Source organism: Perognathus longimembris, chromosome 18 (assembly GCF_023159225.1).
Source record: "Perognathus longimembris pacificus isolate PPM17 chromosome 18, ASM2315922v1, whole genome shotgun sequence".
Lineage (NCBI taxonomy): Eukaryota > Metazoa > Chordata > Mammalia > Rodentia > Heteromyidae > Perognathus > Perognathus longimembris.
The window spans coordinates 16,994,084-17,014,448 of record NC_063178.1 but is presented as its reverse complement, the minus strand read 5'-3'; the positions used below and the strand labels follow the sequence as shown (position 1 = coordinate 17,014,448).

The 20,365-nt window shown below is 45.2% G+C and overlaps 1 protein-coding gene across 3 annotated transcripts in view; it reads left to right on the top strand.

Annotated features, from left to right (window-relative positions):
* Positions 1 to 318: 318 nt before the first annotated feature.
* Cul2 (cullin 2) overlaps positions 319 to 20,365 on the top strand; it is a 65,376-nt gene continuing 45,329 nt past the window's right edge. The window contains exons 1-4 of one of the 3 annotated variants that reach the window (XM_048367392.1): positions 319 to 353; positions 11,765 to 11,905; positions 14,335 to 14,437; positions 19,426 to 19,520. In XM_048367392.1, the coding sequence (XP_048223349.1) occupies positions 11,787 to 11,905; positions 14,335 to 14,437; positions 19,426 to 19,520 (317 nt within the window). In that variant the 5' untranslated portion in view covers positions 319 to 353; positions 11,765 to 11,786. Of the gene's footprint in view, positions 354 to 4,077; positions 4,096 to 4,731; positions 4,750 to 11,764; positions 11,906 to 14,334; positions 14,438 to 19,425; positions 19,521 to 20,365 lie in introns of those variants that run through there. The other 2 variants (XM_048367391.1, XM_048367393.1) reach the window with 2 other exon arrangements.

Sequence of the window (20,365 nt, the reverse complement as noted above, 5' to 3'; positions counted from 1 at the left end):
CCGCCCCGCCGGGGCGCCCCCCCCCCGCCCCGCGCGCCCCCCACCCCGGCCTCGGCGCGGCGGCAGGTGAGTGAGGGCGAGCGGGGGGCCCGGGCCGCGCGCCGCACCCCCGCGTCCCCGCGCCCGGTGGCGGCGCCCGGCCGGGAGGGAGGCGGCCTCGGCTCGCAGTAATGGCAGCGCGGTGAGCTGGGACCGCGAGCTGACAGCCGCCGCCGCCGCCCGCCCGCCCGCCCGCCCGCCCTCCGCGCCCGGGCCCCGGCCCCCGCCCGCCCGCCCCGCCGCCCGGCGCCCCGCGGCCCCGCGGCCCGCGCCCTCCGCTCGGCCCCGCGGCCCGCGCCCCGCTGCTGCACAAGGTAACCGCGCCGGGCCGCAGGGAGCCGGGCGGCGGGGCGGGCGCCGGGGAACTTGCGGGGTCCCGGGCGGGGGGGACGGGGGCGCGGGGCGCGGGGGGAGGGAGGGCGGGGGGGGGCCCGGCCGGGCGCGGCGCCCTGGGTGTCACGGCCCGCGGCCGCCCGCCCCGCGGGGCCGGGGCTGCATCGCGGGCCTCCGGGGCCGGCTCGCCGCGGCCGCCCCTGCCCGGGCCCCGGCCCCCGCCCCGCCCCGGCCCCGCGCCCCCTTCCCCCCCGCCCCGGCCCCCGCCCCCGCCAGCGCCGGGGAGGCGGGCGGGCGGGAGGGCGGGCGTGCGCCCCGGGTGCGGGCGCGGGTGCGGGCCCGGGGCGGTGCGGTGCGGGGCGAGGCCGGCGGCCGGCTCACGCTGCCCGCCCCCCCCCGCTCCCCACCCCGCTCCCCCCCAGCCCCCAGCATTTTCACTTTTGTTTCCGCCGACGGCGGGGATGAATCGCCGTGGGGAGGAGGAACCCACGCCCCGCGCTCCCTCCGTCCGTCCGTTCCCCGGGCCAGCGCCTGGACGGGGCCCTCCCGCGTCCCCCCCACCCCGCCCCCACCCCGCGAGAAGCTCCTCTGCGGACTTGCACGGCTACTGTCGGGGGTCCCCGCTCCCCCCCTCCCGTGTCCCCCCCACGAGAAGCTCCTCCGGACTTGCACGGCTGCTGACGAGGGGGTCCCCCCTCCCCCCTCCTCCCCAGGCCCCCCCACCCCCCACGAGAAGCTCCTCTGAGGACTTGCACGGCTGCTGTCGGGGGTCCCCGCTCTCCCCCCCCCCCCCCCGCAGGTCCCAGGAAGTTTAAATGCGGAGTTGAGGTAGAAAGCGTGAGCCACCATCACTCCCAGCCCTGAACACGAACCCCTGAGCCCCCCCCCCCGCCCTCAGCCCCCTGGACGCCCCCAGGCGGCCCCCGACGGCCGGCCTCGCTCCCCGGGCGCCCCGGCCTCTCCCGCACGGCCCGCGGGAGCGCTCGGCGGGAGAAGCGGTCTCAGCCGCCTGTTGCTGCTGCTGTTGCTTTGTCTTTTGCACACGCTGTTTGTGAGTTGCGGGAACACGTCCCACGCCGTACGTGTGGTTGCACGTGTTTTTTGGTGTGGTGGTGGTGGTGGTGGTGTTTGGAGCTTGAACTCAGACCCTGAGGCTTGCTGGGCAAGTCTTAGACAGCCCTCTCCTGTCGGGTATGTTCGCGGCCTTCACCCCCCTGAAGGGCTCTTACCTCATTTCTCGCCCCGTGGTGATTTTTCTACGTTTTGTAGACGTGAAGGCCTCGTAGACCTTTGAATTTACAACAACATGTCGTGAGGTTTCTGTACTCTTACTTCATTCTGGTTGGAGAGGAGACACAGCAATGATCGGAATAATTTGAGAATAAGTGTTATGAAGGAAATGGAAAATTGTGACGAGGAGATTGTTTCAGAAAAGGTCTGAATTTTGAGGAAAAGGAGAAGGACCAAGTCCGTGGAGGCTCCCAGGAGTGTTCCTGAGTGGAGGAAAAGCAACTGGACAAGGCCTGTGGTAGTGTCAGTCTTGGGTGCAGCAAACTGAAAGCCAACTGTCTTGAGGTAGACAGACCTTAGAGAAGAGAGAGAACTGAAGGTCATCATTAGGTGAGAGCTAAGGAGTTCAGCTTTTACATCAAGAACATTTTCCTTTGGATGTTGAGAGCAAATGGTTGTATGTTAGGAGAAAGGCCGGGAGACCAGTGGCAAGAGTGGCCTTGGAGTGTAACAAGGTTTGGAGATAGGTTTTGGAGTTAAAGCTTTTTATTGAACTTGTCACAGTTTGGATAAAAGTGCCTTTGGGCTGGGCGCCAGTTGCTCACGCCTGTAATCCTAAACTACTCCAGAGGCTGAGATCTGAGGATCCCGGTTTAAAGCCTGCCTGGTCAGAAAAGCCCCCACGAGGCTCTTATCTTCCATTAACCACTCACAACTGGAAGTGGAGCTGTGGCCTTGAGCAAAGGAGCTCAGGGACAGCGTCCAGGCCTTGAGTTCAAGCCCCACCATGTACCAAAAAGTGCATTTGGTTGGGATGGACCGCCTTGGCATGGGCTGAAGACCCGGTGTGCAGGGATGGGGAGTTGCAGGTTACATGGTGCTGGACTTGGATTGGGCCTGTTAAGTTGAATCTTAGTCCTTCAAGGGCAGGTAAGAAGTAGACAACTGGATGTACAGGTTGAATTTTGTGGAGTGGTTAAGAAATTTGCTTGCTTGCTTGCTCACTTGCACAGGCAAATGTGGGGATAGTGATAAATAGAAAGCTCTGCTTATAGTCTAGTGGGGAGAGAAAAGTGGAGATATGGAATCATCAGCATTTATCTGTTGGTACAATGTGCTGTATTTATTATTAGTAGTAGTATTTTTTTTTGGCCAGTCCTGGGGCTTGAACTCAGGGCCTAGGCACTGCCCTTGAGCTCTTCTTGCTCAAGGCTAGCACCCTACTACTTGAGCCACAGTGCTACCTCCGGCTTTTCCTGTATATGTGTTACCCGGGGATCGAACCCAGGGCTTCATGCATGCTAGGCAAGCACTTCCACTAAGCCAACTCCTGGCCCCAATGTGCGCGCTATATATATGTTTGTTTGTTTGTTTGTTTGTTTGTTTTAATAAAAGCATTCTTATCAAGCTGGGTACCTGTGACTCACACCTGTAATCCTAGTTACTCCAGAGGCTGAGATTTGAGGAAAATCCGTTAGATTCTTATCTGTCCAAAAGCTGGAAGTGGAGCTATGCCTCAAGCAGTAGAGCAAGCCTCCTCTTCAGCTCCCACTTTTTTTCAGTTAAGTATGCGAGTTAAGTTTAAATTTGTGATGGGACCAGCCGTTAATATGATGGATTTTAATATTATGAATAGTTAGAACTGGCTAACTTTCCAACTCTCTTTGTGTTTCTGTGGTACTGGTGACTGAAGTGAGGGCCTTGAGCTAGGCAAGCACTCTGTCTCTCCAGCCATACTCCCATCTCATAGGACTGGTGAATGAAAACCTTGGAAAAGTCAGCTGGGATTTGGAATGTTGGGAGATTTCTAATAAGTTGTTGATGTTTTGGGATCTAGGACTGAATCCCCCTTTAGTAATCAGCCAAATACCACAAACAACAGCAAGCAAACAAGGGATTCATAGTGATCCTCCTGGTTTTAGATCTTAACAGTAAAGTGTTTGTTACATTGCAGTGGTATCATTTTTTTTAAAAGAATATGTAGACTCATCTGATTACACTGTTTCGTATTTGTCTTGTAATTGGAAAAGGTTAACTGGTGCTGTTAGAACACTTGTAGTTCTTTTGATTCTTCGAAGATTTAACACAATGAGTAGGGCTGAGATTATATTATTAGCTTTCTAACATCTTTACCACAAGTTATCTGAATCATTTGGAGAAAGGCAGGTGAGGAATTTTCTGAGTTGCTTTAAGTTTTATTATTTCCAACTCTTAAACCAAGACTCATTGCGCCTCCTAATAATTTTATAATATTGGTTGGCATTTGGACTTTCAGTCAGCTATTTTAGCCAGATACTTTCATTGAATTGTTTACATCAATTGTTACCTGTTACTTGGATTGTTGTTGATTTGATAACTTTTTTTTTTTTCTTTTGCCAGTCCTGGAGCTTGACCTCGGCCTGGGCACTGTCCCTGAGCTTCTTTTGCTCAAGGCCAGCACTCTACCACTTGAGCCACAGTGCTGAGTCAAACCCAGGGCTTCATGCATGCTAGGTAAGCACTCTACCACTAAGCCACACTCCCAGCCCCCAATTTGATTTCTTTGTTGTTACTTTTTGTATTGCTTTCTCTCCTTTAGTGTGTTATGGGGGTGGTTTAAGTAAGCAGACGTCTTCTAGATTGGAGAAATATGTTGGATGTGCCTGGTAGTAAGAAGCTGGACCCCAGTAGCTCAGGCCTGTAATCCTGAGATCTGAGGATCGAGTGAGGTTCTTAGCCATCCTAGACAGAAAAGTCCCGGAGATTATTAACCAGCAAAAAGTTGAACTGGAGGCATGGCTCAAGTGGTGGAGTGCTGGTCCTGAACAAAAAGTGGAGCAGGAGAGGGGAGGGGAGCCCAGGGTTCAAGCTCCAGTACCATCACACACAAACACACACACACACACGTTTAATAGTATTTTTGGAAGCATAGTAGATGCCTGTGACTGCATGTGAAATAGTTTAATCAAAAGATTTTTCATATTTTGATATACATGATGTTGCTGTTAGTCATTGAATTAAATATGTGTCAGGATGTTTCATTAAACAGGTTGGCAGTTTATCGTTTTTGTTCTCAGCGTTTGTTTTCTAAGCTTCTTGAAGGCAACATCTCCAGCACCTGCTAGAAGACACTAGAATATGCTAAAATATTTAATAAGTATTAATTCAGTAAGGTTTTTTTTTTTAGTTTTTTAAAAATAGCACATTGTACAAAGGTGTTCTATTATGATATACATGTACTTTGATCAAATATCGCCCCTGTTAAGTCTTTGTCCTAGTTAATGTAGGTAGTTACTTGTCTTTTTTATTTTGGGGGGTGGAGGAGTGGTCAGTTGTAGGGCTTGAACCTCAGGGCCTGAGCACTGTCCCTGGCTTCTTTTTGCTTAAGGCTAGCACTCTGCCAATTGAGCCACAGCGCCACTTCTGGCATTTTGGCTTTTTTTGTTTATGTGGTGCTGAGGAATTGAACCCAGGGCTTCATGCATGCTAGGAAAGCACTGCACTGCTAAGCCACGTTCCCAGCCCCGTACGTTTCTTTTAATTTAGGTGCAGAAGAGAGGGTGTTCAAGATACTTAATTGTGCGTGCGTGAGCACATGTGTAGCAGCACTGGGACTTGAACTCCTTGAGCCCAGCCTTGTGTTCTCCCTAGGCTGGCACTTTTTTACCACTTGAGCCACAGCTCTACTTCTGCCTTTTTGCTGGTTGGTTGGAGGTAAGAGTCAGACTCTTGCCTGGGCTGGCTTTGAACTGTGATCCTCAGATCTTAGCCTCCTTAGTAAATAAAGCACTGGTGCCTGAGTCAAAATAATTTTTTGAAAAATTTGAAATACTTTTAGACTACAGAAAAACTGTGAAAAACAAAGCTATAGGCCTGTGGCTCATGCCTATAATCCTAGCTACTCCAGAGGCTGAGATCTTAGCATTGCATTCCAAGTCAGCCTCAATTAACCACTCAAAACCCAGAAGTGGCCCTGTGTCTGAAAGTGGTAGAAGTAGCCTTGAGCAAAGTAAGAGCTCAGGGACTATGCTCAGGCCCTGTGTTCAAGCCCCACAACTGACAAAACAAAACAACAAACAAAAAAGTGGAAAGCTTGGGTATACCGTTTACCTAACATTTCATACTGTCAGTGATTTATATCACCAGAGCAGAATGATCAAAACCAGGAATATATGTTGGTTCACCCTGGTGATTAAACTTCATACCTTGTCTGGATTTCACTAGTTTGTCTATTAATGTTCTGATTTAAGATTGAACGCAGAATCCAACTTGACATTCATTTGTGTTTCTTTTGTCATTTCTGATCTGTGATTTTTTTCACCAAAATGTTTCTTGACCTCTTACACTGTGCTATATGTGGTCAGTTATTTTATGGAATGTTTCAACCTGAGTTTGATACTTTTCCCTTTAGATAGAAGTTATGAATTTTTCATAAAAAATGACTTTGGATCAGAACTGGGGCTTGAACTCAAGGCCTTAGCACCGTCTCTGAGCCTCTTTTGCTCAAGTCTAGCACTCTACCACTTGAGTCAAAGCTCCACTTCCAGCCTTTTCTGTTTATCTGATACTGAGGAATGGAGCCCAAGGCTTCAGGCATGCTGGGCAAGCACGCTACACTAAGCCACATCCATCGCCCCTTAAATTTTATTTTTATATGTACATTTTGCTACTCCGCATTTTGACTTTTTTAGGCCCTTACTATTTAGAGAGGTCGAGTAAGTGAAATCAAAAGGAAATGGTGTAGCATCCTGATCAGAGGGTTTACATTTCTTCTTACCTCCACAGATAAGTAAAACGAACTGCTTGTGATATAAATGGAATGAAGGAACTCTTTCATTAGGAAATAGGGGCATAAATAAAGCAAGAGAAATAATGAAGAAACAAAGATTTTAGTAGCAGTAGTTTTGGACTTCATTAGATTCGAGAGCATAGATGACAGAGAAGAGTTGAAAACAATACTCTCTCAAATTACCATTGCCTAACAAATTTAAAATTCATTTGCAAATATTGCCTTTTATGCTGTTTTTATTCTCTCCTCTTCTATGGGGAAAATGCAGCAGCAGCATTCTGCTAGGATTACAGGGTAACCAACAGCTTACTGAAAAGATTCGTTTCTATATTTCCAACCTTTCAGTTTTTGAGAATTGGTATTTTTTTCCTTACATTTTAACATCTCCCAGAACCATTCCTGGCTGCCCTAAAACATTCAGCTGTTGGGTGCCATTTGCACTGTTCTGAATGGCTGCAATATCATTTATTTCTTTGGAGTCGATTCTAGTTTCTAAGTGGCAAGTGATAATACAAGCGAAGATAGTGAAGTCAGGCCTGGGTTCAGATTCTACTGTGCAGACTAAGTGTCAGTGCTAGTCTATATTTATCTATATTTTATGGTGCTAGAGATTGCTTATATCAGACAAGTATGTTATCCCTGGGAGCTGCCTTTACAGCTCAATCCGTCCTTATTTCTGTTGTATTTATTTTTTTTTTCTGCTAATACTGGGACTTGAACTCAGTCTGGACGCTTGCTGTCCTGTCTTCAGATCTTAGTGCCCCGAGGGTTTAGGATTACAGGCATGATCCATGGTGCCTGGCTAGTCTTTTAAAAGAAGAACAGTAGCGTGGATGAGATAATGTCTATAATTTATCAGTTTCTGAAAAGGATGGAGTTAATGTTGCTATTAGTACTGATAACAGAACTGATCTGTAATTTGATACTTATATGCCTCCTGAGGGAAAATGAGTGTCATTATACATCTTTTTCCTCTTTCTTCCTTTCTCTCTCTCTCTCTCTCATTTGATACTTGTATGCCTCCTGAGGAAAATGAGGATCATTACACATCTCCCCCCCGCCCCCCACTTCTTTCATGGTACTGAGGATAAAACCAAAGTTCTTAAGTATGCTTGGCAACTGTCTTACCATGGAACCATCTTCTCAGCCCATTAAATGTTTGGTTGCTTAATTCATTCATTCGTTTGAGACAGGGTTTCACTTTGTAGTCCAGGCTGGCCTTGAAATGTGCCATCTTCCTGCCTCAGGCCCTTAGTGCTGGCATGTACCATCATGCCTGGCTTTAATAGGAAGTGGGGATTTTTTTTCCCCCCAGTCCTGGGGCTTGAACTCAGGGCCTGGGCACTGTCCCTGAGCTTCTTTTTGCTCAAGGCTAGCACTCTACCACTTGAGCCACAGTGCCACTTCCAGTGCTGTTTATGTGGTACAGAGGAATTGAAGCCAAGGCTTCATGCAAGCACTCTACCACTCAGCCACGTTCCCAGCCTCCTTCCTTACTTTTCAGTGGTGATTTTGGGATAGGGTTTGTTCCCTGCGTTGGTGTGTGTCTGGGCTGTGGTTGCCTATTAAGGCTTTATTGCTGGGATGGCAAGTATGGGCCACTGAATCCATCTCTCCTCTGTTGAGATGGAGTCTAGTGGACTTTTTTTCCCCCCAGTCCTGGGGCTTGAACTCAGGGCCTGAGCACTGTCCCTGGCTTCCTTTTGCTCAAGGCTAGCACTCTACCACTTGAGCTACAGTGCCACTTCTATGTATGTGGTGCTGGGGAATTGAACCCAGGGCTTCATGTATACGAGGCAAGCAATCTTGCCTCTAGGCCCTGTTCCCAGCCCCCACCCCCTTTTTTTAAATTCAGGCTGTCCTGGAGTCGTGATCCTCCTGATTTCAGCCTCCCACACAGCCTAGCGCCTGCCACCTTGTTTTATATGGGTGAGAACGGAGTCTATTACCCTTCCCTGCCGAAGGTTGACTTGAAGCATGAGCCTGCGGTTCTCATTCTGGGATTATATGCATGAACCAGCAGTGCCCAGCTTCATTAAATAAAAACTGAGAAAGCAAGTGAAACAGGCAGGCATTTAACTTCAAGCTGGTAAGATCTGAAAACCTGAAGAAAGTACAATCTGAACAGACTTCGATATGAAATTCATTTTGATGAAGTGAGTTTATTTTATAACTTACTATGCGCATAAGGTCCATACTTGCCTTTCCCCTTTTGAGACCAAGATGCAGCTTAACGGTAGCGTGCTTGCTTAGCATACCCGAGGCCCTGGATCCCATCCCTAGTGTCACAAGAAAGACTTTCAAGTTTTCCTTCTGCATTGTTTACTTGACAACAGGTTAACCATAGACTACTTTCGCATCCTGTTTTCAGTCATCCCTTCCCCAAGAGCCAGGGTCTTTATGCACCATGCATGATAGGCAAGTACCCTACCATTTAACCTACACTCCCAGCTTCTCACTATTTTTTCCTTCTAAAATCATACCATTAGATTTTCTGGGTCGGGGGAAAGAGGGAGGTGGCAGTGTATTGCCGGGCATCTTAGGTTGGCTTTGAATTTGCCTTCCTCCCGCCTCAGCTACCCAGTGCGGGAATTACAGGGGTGTACTACCATGGCTGGATAATTTGTAGAAATTTTAAAGGAAGTCACATGGTAGAAATAATGGTTGATTCTTAGAGTTCTGTGTGTAAAATTTTATTGGAAAATATTGTTTCTCAATTTTCAAAATAATGAAGATTTCTTATCTACATCTCATAGTTCATTCACTTGATAAAGCAAAAGTGAGTTTTTAGGTGTATTCTTGGACCTTATTCTAATGAAATGATAACACTTTGGGTTAGTATGTCTCAGGCAACATTGGTTCTAACCTATGGAACTGGAAAATACACAACAAAGTTAAAGCTGTTGAGTATTTTTGGTTTTTTATATTTAGAACACAACCTACTCTAAGCCCACTGAATGGCATTTAACCCCCCCCTTTTTTTTTTGTCAGTTATAGGGCTTGAACTCTGGTGCTGTCCCTGAGCTCTTCAGCTCAAGGCTAGCGTGTTACCACTTGAGTCACAATGCCACTTCCATTTTTTTGGTGGTTAATTGGAGATAAGAGTCTCATAGACTTTCCTGCCCTGCCGGGGCTGGCTTTGATTAGGTTTTGTTTTTTGCCAGTCCTGGGGCTTGAACTCAGGGCCTGAGCGCTGTCCCTGGCTTCTTTCTGCTCAAGGCTAGCACTCTGCCACTTGAGCCACAGCGCCACTTCTGGCCATTTTCTGTATGTGGTGCTGGGGAATTGAACCCAGGGCCTCATGTATACAAGGCAAGCACTCCTGCCACTAGGCCATATCCCCAGCCCCAGCCGAATCACTTTCTATGGAAGAGAAGAGCAGTGTTACTTATAATTTATCTTACAAGGTTGTATCCTTGAGGTGGGACTTTCAGTAGTATGTTAACACATATTTTTGAGACAATATTGTGCTTTGTTTTCCTACTTTAGAAACCAAAAAGTCACTGGAAAGTTAATCTTAGTAGATGTTGACTGCAGACTTATTTAATGAGACGTAAAATGGGGTACATGACTGTCCATGAATCTTAGGAACTCTTCATTTTTAAATCTAGAAAGTTAGTGTGAATTTTGTATTCTATTCCATAGAAAAATCCCTGCATGTTTTAATATAAATGTAAATTTCCTCCCTAATCTTTGACTAACACTCTTGTGCCAGGCAGACACACGGTCATGCCTTTCTCATATTCCTTTGCGCAGCATACAGATCTCCCCGTGCAAACCACGGCACTGGTGGTCCAGACCTTTTCAGGTCTGTCTACCGCGTATTCCCCATGACCAGACGGAGTGTGCCTTTTGCTTAGCTACACCCCAACTCGTTTTCTGTTAGAAACAGCCCAGGGTGTTGGGCGTGTCACATAGGAGTAAGGAAACCAACTGGAGAGGAACTCCGCAAGGCAGCTGACTTTTGCAGAAGGGCAGGCCACCAGCCTGCAGGCAGGCAGGCAGGCAGGCAGAGCAGCCCGGCCAGCTGCTTCCTTTTTATCCCTAACGCAGCTGGCCCGCCCCTCTGCTCGCATTGGCTGAGCTCAGGTTCCCAGTCTGCCAAAGGATGTGGCTTAATGAACAGGATGTCTTCAAGTGCTCAGGAAAAGGATGTAACGAAAATGTAATCAAACAAGGTCCAAGCCACCTGACCAAAGCAGGAATTTTTCAGGAAAACAATTCTCCAAAGATTAACAAACAGAAAGGAAGAAAACTACTTTGGCTAGAAAAGACAATTTACTCACATTTCCTCCACATACTAAATGAGGCTTGTTAATTATGTTAATTAGGTTATGCTTTTTCCTGAAGTATTTGCTTAGCTTATCATAAAAGAGTGTATCCTGGCTGGGAAGGTGGCTTAGTGGTAGAGTGCTTGCCTCCCATGCAGGAAGCCCTGGATTCCATTCCTCAGCACCACATAAACAGAAAAAGGCAGAAGGGGCGCTGTGGCTCAAGTGGTAGAGTGCTAGCCTTGAGCAAAAGGAAGCCAGGGACAGTGCTCAGGCGGAATCCTAAGCCCCAGGACTGGCAAAAAAAAAAAAGTGCATTCAACATTTAATTATTTAGGCAGTACTGGGGTTTAAGGCAGGCACTCTACCACTGAGCCTGTTTTGCACTGTTTATTTATGTATTTCTTGGTACCTGTACTGGAGCTTGAAGTCAGGGCTGGGCACTGCCCCTTAGTTGTTGTTGTTGTTTTTGGCCAGTCCTGGGGTTGAACTTAGGGCCTGGGCACTGTCCCTGAGCTTTCTTTTCCTCAAGACTAGCACTCTACCATTTGAGGCACAGCGCCCCTTCTGGCCTTTTCTGTGTATGTGGGGCTGAGGAATTGAACCCCAGGGCTTCATGCATGCTAGGCAAGCACTCTACCACTGAGCCACATTCCCAGCCCCATCATTATTATCATTATCATTATTATTATTATTATTTTGTTAAAGGCTAGCACTCTTATCACTTGAGCCACACCTTTTTACTCACTAATTGAAGAGTCGAGTATTTTTCTGCGGGGCTGATTAGCCTTCTGGGTAGCTACAGATGTAGCTCCTGGGTAGACTACAGGTGTGAGCCACCAGTGCCCACTTTGCACAGGGTGTTTTTGAAATCAGGTCTTAGTTTTGCCAGGCCGCACCATGGTCCATGATCTGCCTATTTTAGACTTACCTTTGTTGCTAGGATGAATACCAAACCTAGCTTTTTTCCTGGAGACTTTAAGGAAGTCTTTACCTGGGCTGGTGTGAACTTCAATCCTTAGTCCAAGTAACTAGCATTATAGCATGAGCTGCTGTACATGGCGTTTTCAGAACAGATAACTGAGCTTTTGGAATTTACACTAATGTTGTTTTTAATGAACAGGTTTCAACACAAAACTTGCACAATGTCTTTGAAACCAAGAGTGGTAGATTTTGATGAAACATGGAACAAGCTCCTAACTACAATCAAAGCCGTTGTCATGTTGGAGTACGTCGAAAGAGCAACATGGAATGACCGCTTCTCGTATCCTTTCGGTGGCGAATGTCAGCTTGACAAGCATTCTGAGATTGAGACATTGAGAGACGTGAAAACAACTGTCAGCTTATTCAAACTGGAGAACTTCCAGCGAAACTATTTCCATATATTATAGTTTGCATTTCCAGCGTAACCACTTTTTGTGGTACTTTGTATTTTACTCAGCTTATTCAGCACTTGGAAGATCTGTCAAACACTCTTTCAGGTTTTGGGGAATGTAATTGTGAAAAATCACATTCCTTTACATTATAGAAGGGAAAAGGATGGTGATGCTTCTGATAGCAGGCAGTGATAAGTTTTGTGGAAGAAAATGCAGATGGCGGAGAAGGCTTAGCGTGTGCAGGTGGCTCCTTGTAGGGAGGGTGACCCCATGGAGTCTCCCTGAGGATGGCAAAAGTGAGTGGGCACGCACGGTATACACGCGTGAGGGAGGCAGCGTCTGGCAGTCCGCTTTCCACCTCTGTAAGAAAACACCAAGCTGTTAGGAAGGGAAAAGATCCATTTTGACTGACGTGTTCAGACCATGGCCTCTTGGACCTATTTAGTTTAGACACACTACCATACACAGTTGGGAGGGTTGTGAGAGGAGGCCGTTCGTCTGTGACAGCCAGGAAGCAAAGGGGGAAGAAGGAACAGGAGCCCCAGCATCTCTTTGGGGTGTACACTCAGTGGAGAACATTCCTCCCATAGGTCCCACCTCCTAAAGTGCCGTGGGAGGGAGACTGCGTAGACCTGAGGGACACTTGGCTAAGCCGAGAGGTGTACTAGCAGAGAGTGGTTGTCAGGTTGGGTTCCTGAGATGAAAAAATGTGCTTGTTGGTTGGTTGATTGATTACCTGTTCTCCAGCTTAAACTCAGGGCCTAGACACTGTCCCTGAGCTTTTTTTACTCAAGGCTGCTGCTCTGCCACTCGAGCCACTGCTCTACTTACTTCTAGCTTTTGGTGGTTAATTAGCATTTTTTTTAACTTTCTTGCCCAGGCTGCCTTTGCACTGTGGTCCTCAGATCTCAGCCTCCTAAGGAGCTAGGATTACAGGTGTGAGTCACTGGTGCTGGTAGTGTGTTGCCTTTCTAAGTTGAGAAGCTAGCTAGAGATCTGCAGGAGATCTGTTTGTGTGAGCTGGTTGGAATTGACTTTCAGTTTCCCTTTATTGATGCTTTTCTGCCATAGTAGCTATTTGGACTAATCCTCAAGTCCTGTCAGTATAAGATACATCTTCCCTACAAAGACAGGTTGGATTTTACTTTGTAGTATATAAATCCAAAGTGATAGTACTATGGAAGATTGTTTTCCTTCAGTGTATTTCTCCCACATAGGAAAGCGAGATCATTCTTCTATGATTTAAAAAAACAGCTATGCGGCTGTCTTTATTTTTAATTTTAGCTGGCATGGGCAGTCTGGTCAGGTGGTATCTGATCTTCATACATGTAATCCCTGTCAGTGGCTGAGATTTGAGATCTGAGGTTTGAAGCTAGCCTGGCAGGAAAGTCTGTGAGACTCTTTTAACTACCTCAGAAGCCAAAAGTAGAGTTGTGGCCTAAGTGGTAGAGTACTGTCTTTGAGCAGAAAAGCTCAGAGACAGCACCTAGACCCTGAGTTCAAGCCCTAGGACCAGCATACAAGCACAAAAACAAAACCAGGGCATCTACAAGTAGTACTCTATAGTGTGTATATGAGGCTAATGAATACTTGAGACGTAGTTCTATACTTTTGCCACTTTTTAATCCTTGTTATCTAATTGATGATTTCCTAGATACCATACTTTTTACCCACTGTATGATAGTCACTTTAGAAATGTTGGCAAATCCTTGCTTGCTTGCTTGCTTGCTTATTTATTTACTTATTGCCAGTTCTGGGGCTGGTCTGGGCACTGCCCCTGAGCTTCTTTTGTTCAAGGCTAGCGCCCCACTTTTGGCCTTTTCTGCTTGTGGCACTGAGGAATTGAACCTAGGGCTTCATGCATGCTAGGCAACCACTAAGCCACATTCCCAGCCCATCTTATTTTTATTCTATGTATTCCTTCATGTAACTTCCGGAAGTAGATATTAGGAATCTGTCGTCTTATTGCAATGTCCTTTTTTGTCATTGTGTTATTTATTTAGTTAAACACAGGGTCTTAAGTGTGCTAGGCAGGCATTTTACTCACTGAAGCTACACTACCAGTTCTTTTGGTTATCTTGGCATAGGACCTCCCATTTTTGCTGGATTGGGCCTGGACCCTGACCTTCCCTACACCTTGGATGTAGCTAGAATGATGTAGGCCCAGGCCTCTCTGCCTGGCTTGTTGGTAGACGTGGCTAGCCTTGAACTGTGATCTGCCTAATTTCACCTGAGTAACTGGGATCACAGAGTATGAGCTACTGTATCTGGCTTAAAATAACGTCAACGAATATGAAAACCTTAATAATTTAACTAGAGATATCTATGCTTTATGTGTGGCCTATCCTGAACCGCTTGGAGAAAGACTTTATACAGAAACAAAGATTTTTTTGGAAACTCACGTTCGGCATTTGCACAAGGTAAGGACTGGCATGTACGTGATATAAATGTGTTTATAGCTACATAATTGACTGGGTCATTTTCCCAGTGTAGAACTCACATCAAATTCAAGTTTTTCATTTTGTTTCTTAAACTATTTTTCTAGTTATAAAGTATGTTTGCATTTTGTTAAGTTAAATGTCTGTGGATTAAACACTATCTTCCTTCAAGGGAAATCTGTATAGTTGCTCAAGACCATGGAAGTAGTAGTAAGTGAAGGAGTGTTCAGCTCATTGGATGTTGTCTACAATTAATTTTCATATCCTGCCAAGTCTCTTTATTTTGTTTTCAATCTGTTGGCTGCCATTTCAGTATCACTGTCTCTCTGCATTTCAAGCTGGTCGTGAGTTGTGATCTTACCAGGAACTGGAGAAGCTAATTTATTGCCTGGTCTGGAATCTTGACTCTTACCTTTTTTCAGGCACGTTTGATGACCATGCCAGCTCAGTAGTTTCCTAATGAACCGAACTCAAGTTATCCATAAAATAGGGGCCAAAGACTGTCTAACCCTTTATGTGATTAGTCGTAGGTACTTTTAAAACATGGTAGCAACCCACAGACAGACATAGTTTAATAAAATTCCTTTAAAAATGAAAAGTAAAAGGAAAGGTAAAGGGAAATGGGATTGTATAAACACCATGTAGAGGACATAGGCTTTTGTTTTAATTGGATGAGCCTTATGAATTACTCCTTACTACTATGATTTGTAACAACTGAAGTGATTGCCATGTGATTTTTCAATTATGACATTTGAAGGAGCTCACTAACTTCTTCCTTCCTTCTTCTCTTTACTCCTTCCCTTCCCTTTCCTTTCTGTTGGTCTGACTTGTTCTGGGGTCTGAACTTAGGGCCTCATGCTTGCTAGTTAGATGCCGTGCCGCTTGAGATACTCCCCAGTCTGTTTTGTTCCCATTTCATGAACCCAGTCTGTTTTTGCTTTCGTTTTTTAAATTAGGGTCTAACTTTTGCCCTCGCCAGCCTGGACTCCAGTCCTCCTGTGTATGCTTTCCGTATTGCTGGGACGGCAGGCGGTGCTGCCGTGCCTGGATTGAGGTTGGATTGGGTGATCTTTTTGCCCGGATTGGCTTTGAGTCCCAACGCCATGATCTCAGTCTCTCAGGTAGCTAGGATTCCAGGCGTGAGCCACCCGACAGAAATGCTCTGCAGTGAAATTTCTATTTACTGTATGCGGCGTGTACATCTTAGTGTTCTAGCGGGTGCATTTTTCAGTTAATGGAAATGGTTTTGATAACAACTACACTAGAGCAGTCTCAATGTTTAATGCGGTTTTTATTTTTTATTTTTGCCAGTCCTGGGACTTAAACTCAGCCTGGGCGCAAGCTGCCCCTGAGCTCCTTTTGCTCAAGGTCAGTGCTCTAGCACTTGAGTCGCAGCTCCACTTCTGGCTTTTTCTGTGATTAATTGTGGAGCTAAGAGACTTCCCTGAGTAGCTAGGATCACAGTTATGACCCACTGGCACCGAGCTTAGTGTTTAATATGTTAACTTGTTTCCAAGTTTTGCTATTGTAAGCTAGTGACTTTTGGTCAAACGATTATTGATGACTAACTCTGCAGGACATTTACTTATTTTCAGATTATGTGGTTATTAAAAATGTAGATTTACAGAAAAGATGCAAATGCAGTGTATTGTACTTTTCCCTCTTCTCCCCTCCCTTGTCCTGTTCTCCTTGTTTTCCCTTTTCATTCTTTTTTGGGATAGGGTCTTGCTATTGCTATGTAGCTTCCACTGGCTCCTATTTGTAACCCTCCTGTGCCAGATGACCAGGAGCTGGGATTACAGGCCTGTATGACCTCACTCAGCTTTCTTACATACGTGTCATCCAGCTTCTTAGTACTAACATCTTCCATAAGAACAGTAGTTACTAATCTGAGAAGTTAATAAATGATTGTTTTTCTTCCTTTATTCCACCTTCCCTCCCTTTCTCCTTCTCTCCCCTCTTCTCTATTCCCTTGTCTTCCCACCTTCTCTCCCCTCTTCTCCTCTTTTGCATGATACTAGAAATGTAACTCTGGGTTTGCTAGGCAAGTGCTCTACCATTTAAACCATTCTCTAGCCGTTACTACGTGAGGGTTTTTGTTTGGTTGGTTGGTTATTTTGCCAGTCCTGGGGCTTGAACTAAGGGCCTGAGCACTTTTCCTGGCTTCGTTTTGCTCAAGGCTAGCACTCTACCATTTGAGCCACAGCACCACTTCCAACCTTTTCTGTTTATCATGTGGTGCTGAGGAATCGAACCCAAGGCTTCATGCGTGCTAGGCAACCACTCTACCACTAAGCCACATTTCCAGCTCCTGTGTGAGTTTTAAAATGGTATGTAGAACAGATTGATGGAAGTCATATATACCGTATATTCCCTGAGATTTAGGACAAAAAGTTGATATGTATGTGACAAAAGCAAATTGTTACATAGCCAACAGAATTGAAGCAATTTCACCTGCGAGAAGAATCTTTTAATTTGCTTGGGAGAAGGAACTTTTAAAATTATCAAAATATTTTAGATAATTTAGGTTACAGAGATTAGCAAAAAGAAGAAAACAAAATCTTACCATCACCTATACCCTATATCCAGAGTTAACGATCATGAATACTTTTGATAACAGCTATCCTAGCGTGTGTTTTCTGGTATATGACGATGTACGCTTAATTTGATTGTGTGTGTGTGTGTGTACCAGCACTGGGGCTTACAGGCAGGGCCTTACGCGCTCTCTTAGCTTTTTCACTAAAAGGCTGGCACTCTACTATTTGAGCCATACCTTCAATTCTGGCATATTGCTGGTTAATTGGAGATAAGAGTCTCATAGACTTTTCTGCCTGACCTGGCTACTTTTGTAAAAATTTTTCATTGTGTGGAGATGGTATGATTTGTTAAGCATTACCGTATATTTCTTGAATGAGTTGTTTCCAATTTATATAAATTTTACTATAGGTAATACTATGTGAACATCCTTGTGGCCAAATTATTCCTGTATAACTATTAATTAGTACTTTGGTGCCAGGAATCGAACCCAAGGCTTTGTGCATGCTAACCATACCCTTCTACCACTAAGCTGTACTCCAGCCTCTGTGGTTTTTCTTTGTTTTATGTATTTTTTCCTAGGGGGAGGGTATCAAGTATTACTCTTTATTTAGTTCAGTTGTGCAGCTATGTGGCCTCAAACAGGCCCTGTATCCTTCTCCCTTTTGTTGAGATAATACTTGTGCAACACCATGCCTAGTGGTTTCGGGTGTTTTTCAAACTTTTTTTTTTTTTGGCCAGCCATAGGGCTTGAACTCAGGGCCTGGGCTCCGTCCCTGAGCTTCAAGGCCAGCGCTCTACCACTTGAGCCACAGTGCCGCTTGTGGATCCTTCTGGTACCGAGGAATTGAACCTAGGGCTTCATGCATGCTAGGCAAGCACTCTACCACTGGGCCACGTTCTCAGCCTATTGTTTGCTTTTGCTTTTTTTTCTTTCACAAGAGACAATGTCTCTCAGACTTGTATTCCAGGCTGGCCTAGAATTCATGATCCTCTTGCCTTAGTTTAGGTTTTGGGATTACAGGTGAGTCCTACCATGTCTGGTTATATGCGTGCGTGCGTGCGTGCGTGTGTGTGTGTGTGTGTGTGTGTGTGTGTGTATTTGCTACTACTGGTACAGGGGCTTGAACTCAGGGCTCTTTAGCTTTTTCAGTGAAGGCCAGTCCTGTACCACCTGAGTCATGCCCCCTACTTCTGGCTTGTTGGATGGTTTCTTGGAGATGATAGTCTTGGGAATTATTCCGCCCAGGCTGGTTTCTAACCATGATCCTCAGATTTCAGCTTCCTGAGTAGGTACGATTACAGGCGCGAGCCACCAACTCCTGGCTTCCTTGTGAATTTTTTACAGGATAAATTCTTGTACCTGGAACTGTTGGGTTTTGACATATTAGCTCTTGAAATGTAGACATGTTATATCCTACTGAAAGCAGCAGTTCACATGAGCTATTAGAAGTAGGTGCTACTTTTTAATTTACCAATTTGATAGACAGTTATAATTATAGGCTATTTTTATCTTCCTAAGCCTTAATTATTAAATTTCCAAATTGAAAGCATGACATTTTCTCAGATAATTAGATAAACTTGAGTTCATAACCAGGTACTGGTGGCTTATATAAGCCTGTAATCCTAATTGCTCAGGAGGCTGAGATCTGAGGATTATGGTTTGAAGTCAGCTCCGGGCAGCAAAGTCCATGAAACTCTTTATCTCCAGTTAACCACCAAAAGCTAAAAGTGGAGCTGTGGCACAAGTAGCAGAGGGCTGGCCTTAAGAAAAGATAAGAAAAAAAAATAACATAACAGCAACAACAGGGATAGCAATACTGAGGCCCAGAGTTTAAGCCCCAGGGTTGGGACAGTAAATGAATGAATGAATGAATGAATGAATGAATGAATGTCATGTGGCTATCAGTCCATTGTATTTTATTTAGTAACATGTACTTTTATTGTTAGATACCCTTTACAAATAAATTCTTTGAAAGTAGACACGCGGCCCAGGAATATGGCCTAGTGGTAGAGTGCTTGCCTAACATGTATGAAGCCCTGGGTTTGATTCCTCAGCACCACATACACAGAAAAAGCCAGAAGTGGCGCTGTGGCTCAAGTGGCAGAGTGCTAGCCTTGAGCATGAGAGGCTCAGAGACAGTGCTCAGGCCCTGAGTAGAAGCTCCTGGACTGGCAAAAAAAAACAACCACAAAAAAAAAACAAAACCAGAAACACCCAAAACTAACAATAACAACAAAAAAACACTACCTTTTGCCTGTTGCATCTAATTTGTCGCATCTAAGGCTTGTCTTTTCCCCAGTTGTTTCATTTGCACTAAGGGTAGAATATAATTTGTAAATGTAGTTTATAATACAGAAAATTTTGTTATTTTGTAGATTACAATGAAAATGATTAGTGTTTCATAAGTGAACTTCTTTTTCCCCCTTTATAGAGAGTTTTGGAATCTGAAGAACAAGTACTTGTTATGTATCATAGGTATTGGGAAGAATATAGCAAGGGTGCAGACTATATGGACTGCTTATATAGGTAAGTACACTTCTGGGTGATACCGGTGTTTAGAATTCAGGTTCTTGTTTGCTAGGCCAGTGCTGTGCCCATTGAGCCATGCCTCAAGCCAACGGCAGTAAGTATGTTTGAAAAATCTTAACCATCTATGTTCATCATAGCCACGTTGTGCTGTCAGCTGGAAAACTGATCGATGAGTAAAGAAATATGGTACAAACACAGTATAGAATATTAGCTGTGAGAAAATAAAATTATGTTATTTGCAGGAAAATGGATGGAATTGGAGAGCATCATGTTGAGCAAGATAAGCTAAACTAAAAAATCCAAATAGTACATATTCTTGGTTGTTGGTTTAGGAAATCTAGACCTAAAATGATCATCGTATTACTGTTGGTCATTATAAGGGGATGTGAATATGAAGAGGGTTGTGCGGGAGGATTGGCAGGTGTGGGGAGAGGGAAATGAAAGGATATGAAGGGTGGAGAGGAGTAAAATATATGTATAAATTTATGTAATATGCATATAGACATATTTATATATAACAACACCCACCAAATGTGGTTAGAGACAGGAGGCGGATGGAGGGGTGAAATTGTTTAGAATTCACTATATGAATTTGTGTGGAACATAATAACCCCTCTGGTTTATTAATGTGTACTAATTCAGAAAACCTTAATAATCTAAACATTATTGCCTACATTTAGTAACTGAGGGAATGCGATTTTCTTCACTTTTTATTAGCATGTTATTATTTTCTTGCCATATTGTTGTTATTATTATCATCATTATTTCGGTGCCAGTATTGGGGCTTGAACTTAGCTTTTTTACTCAAGGCTGGCACTGTGCCGCTTGAGCCCCAGTTCCAC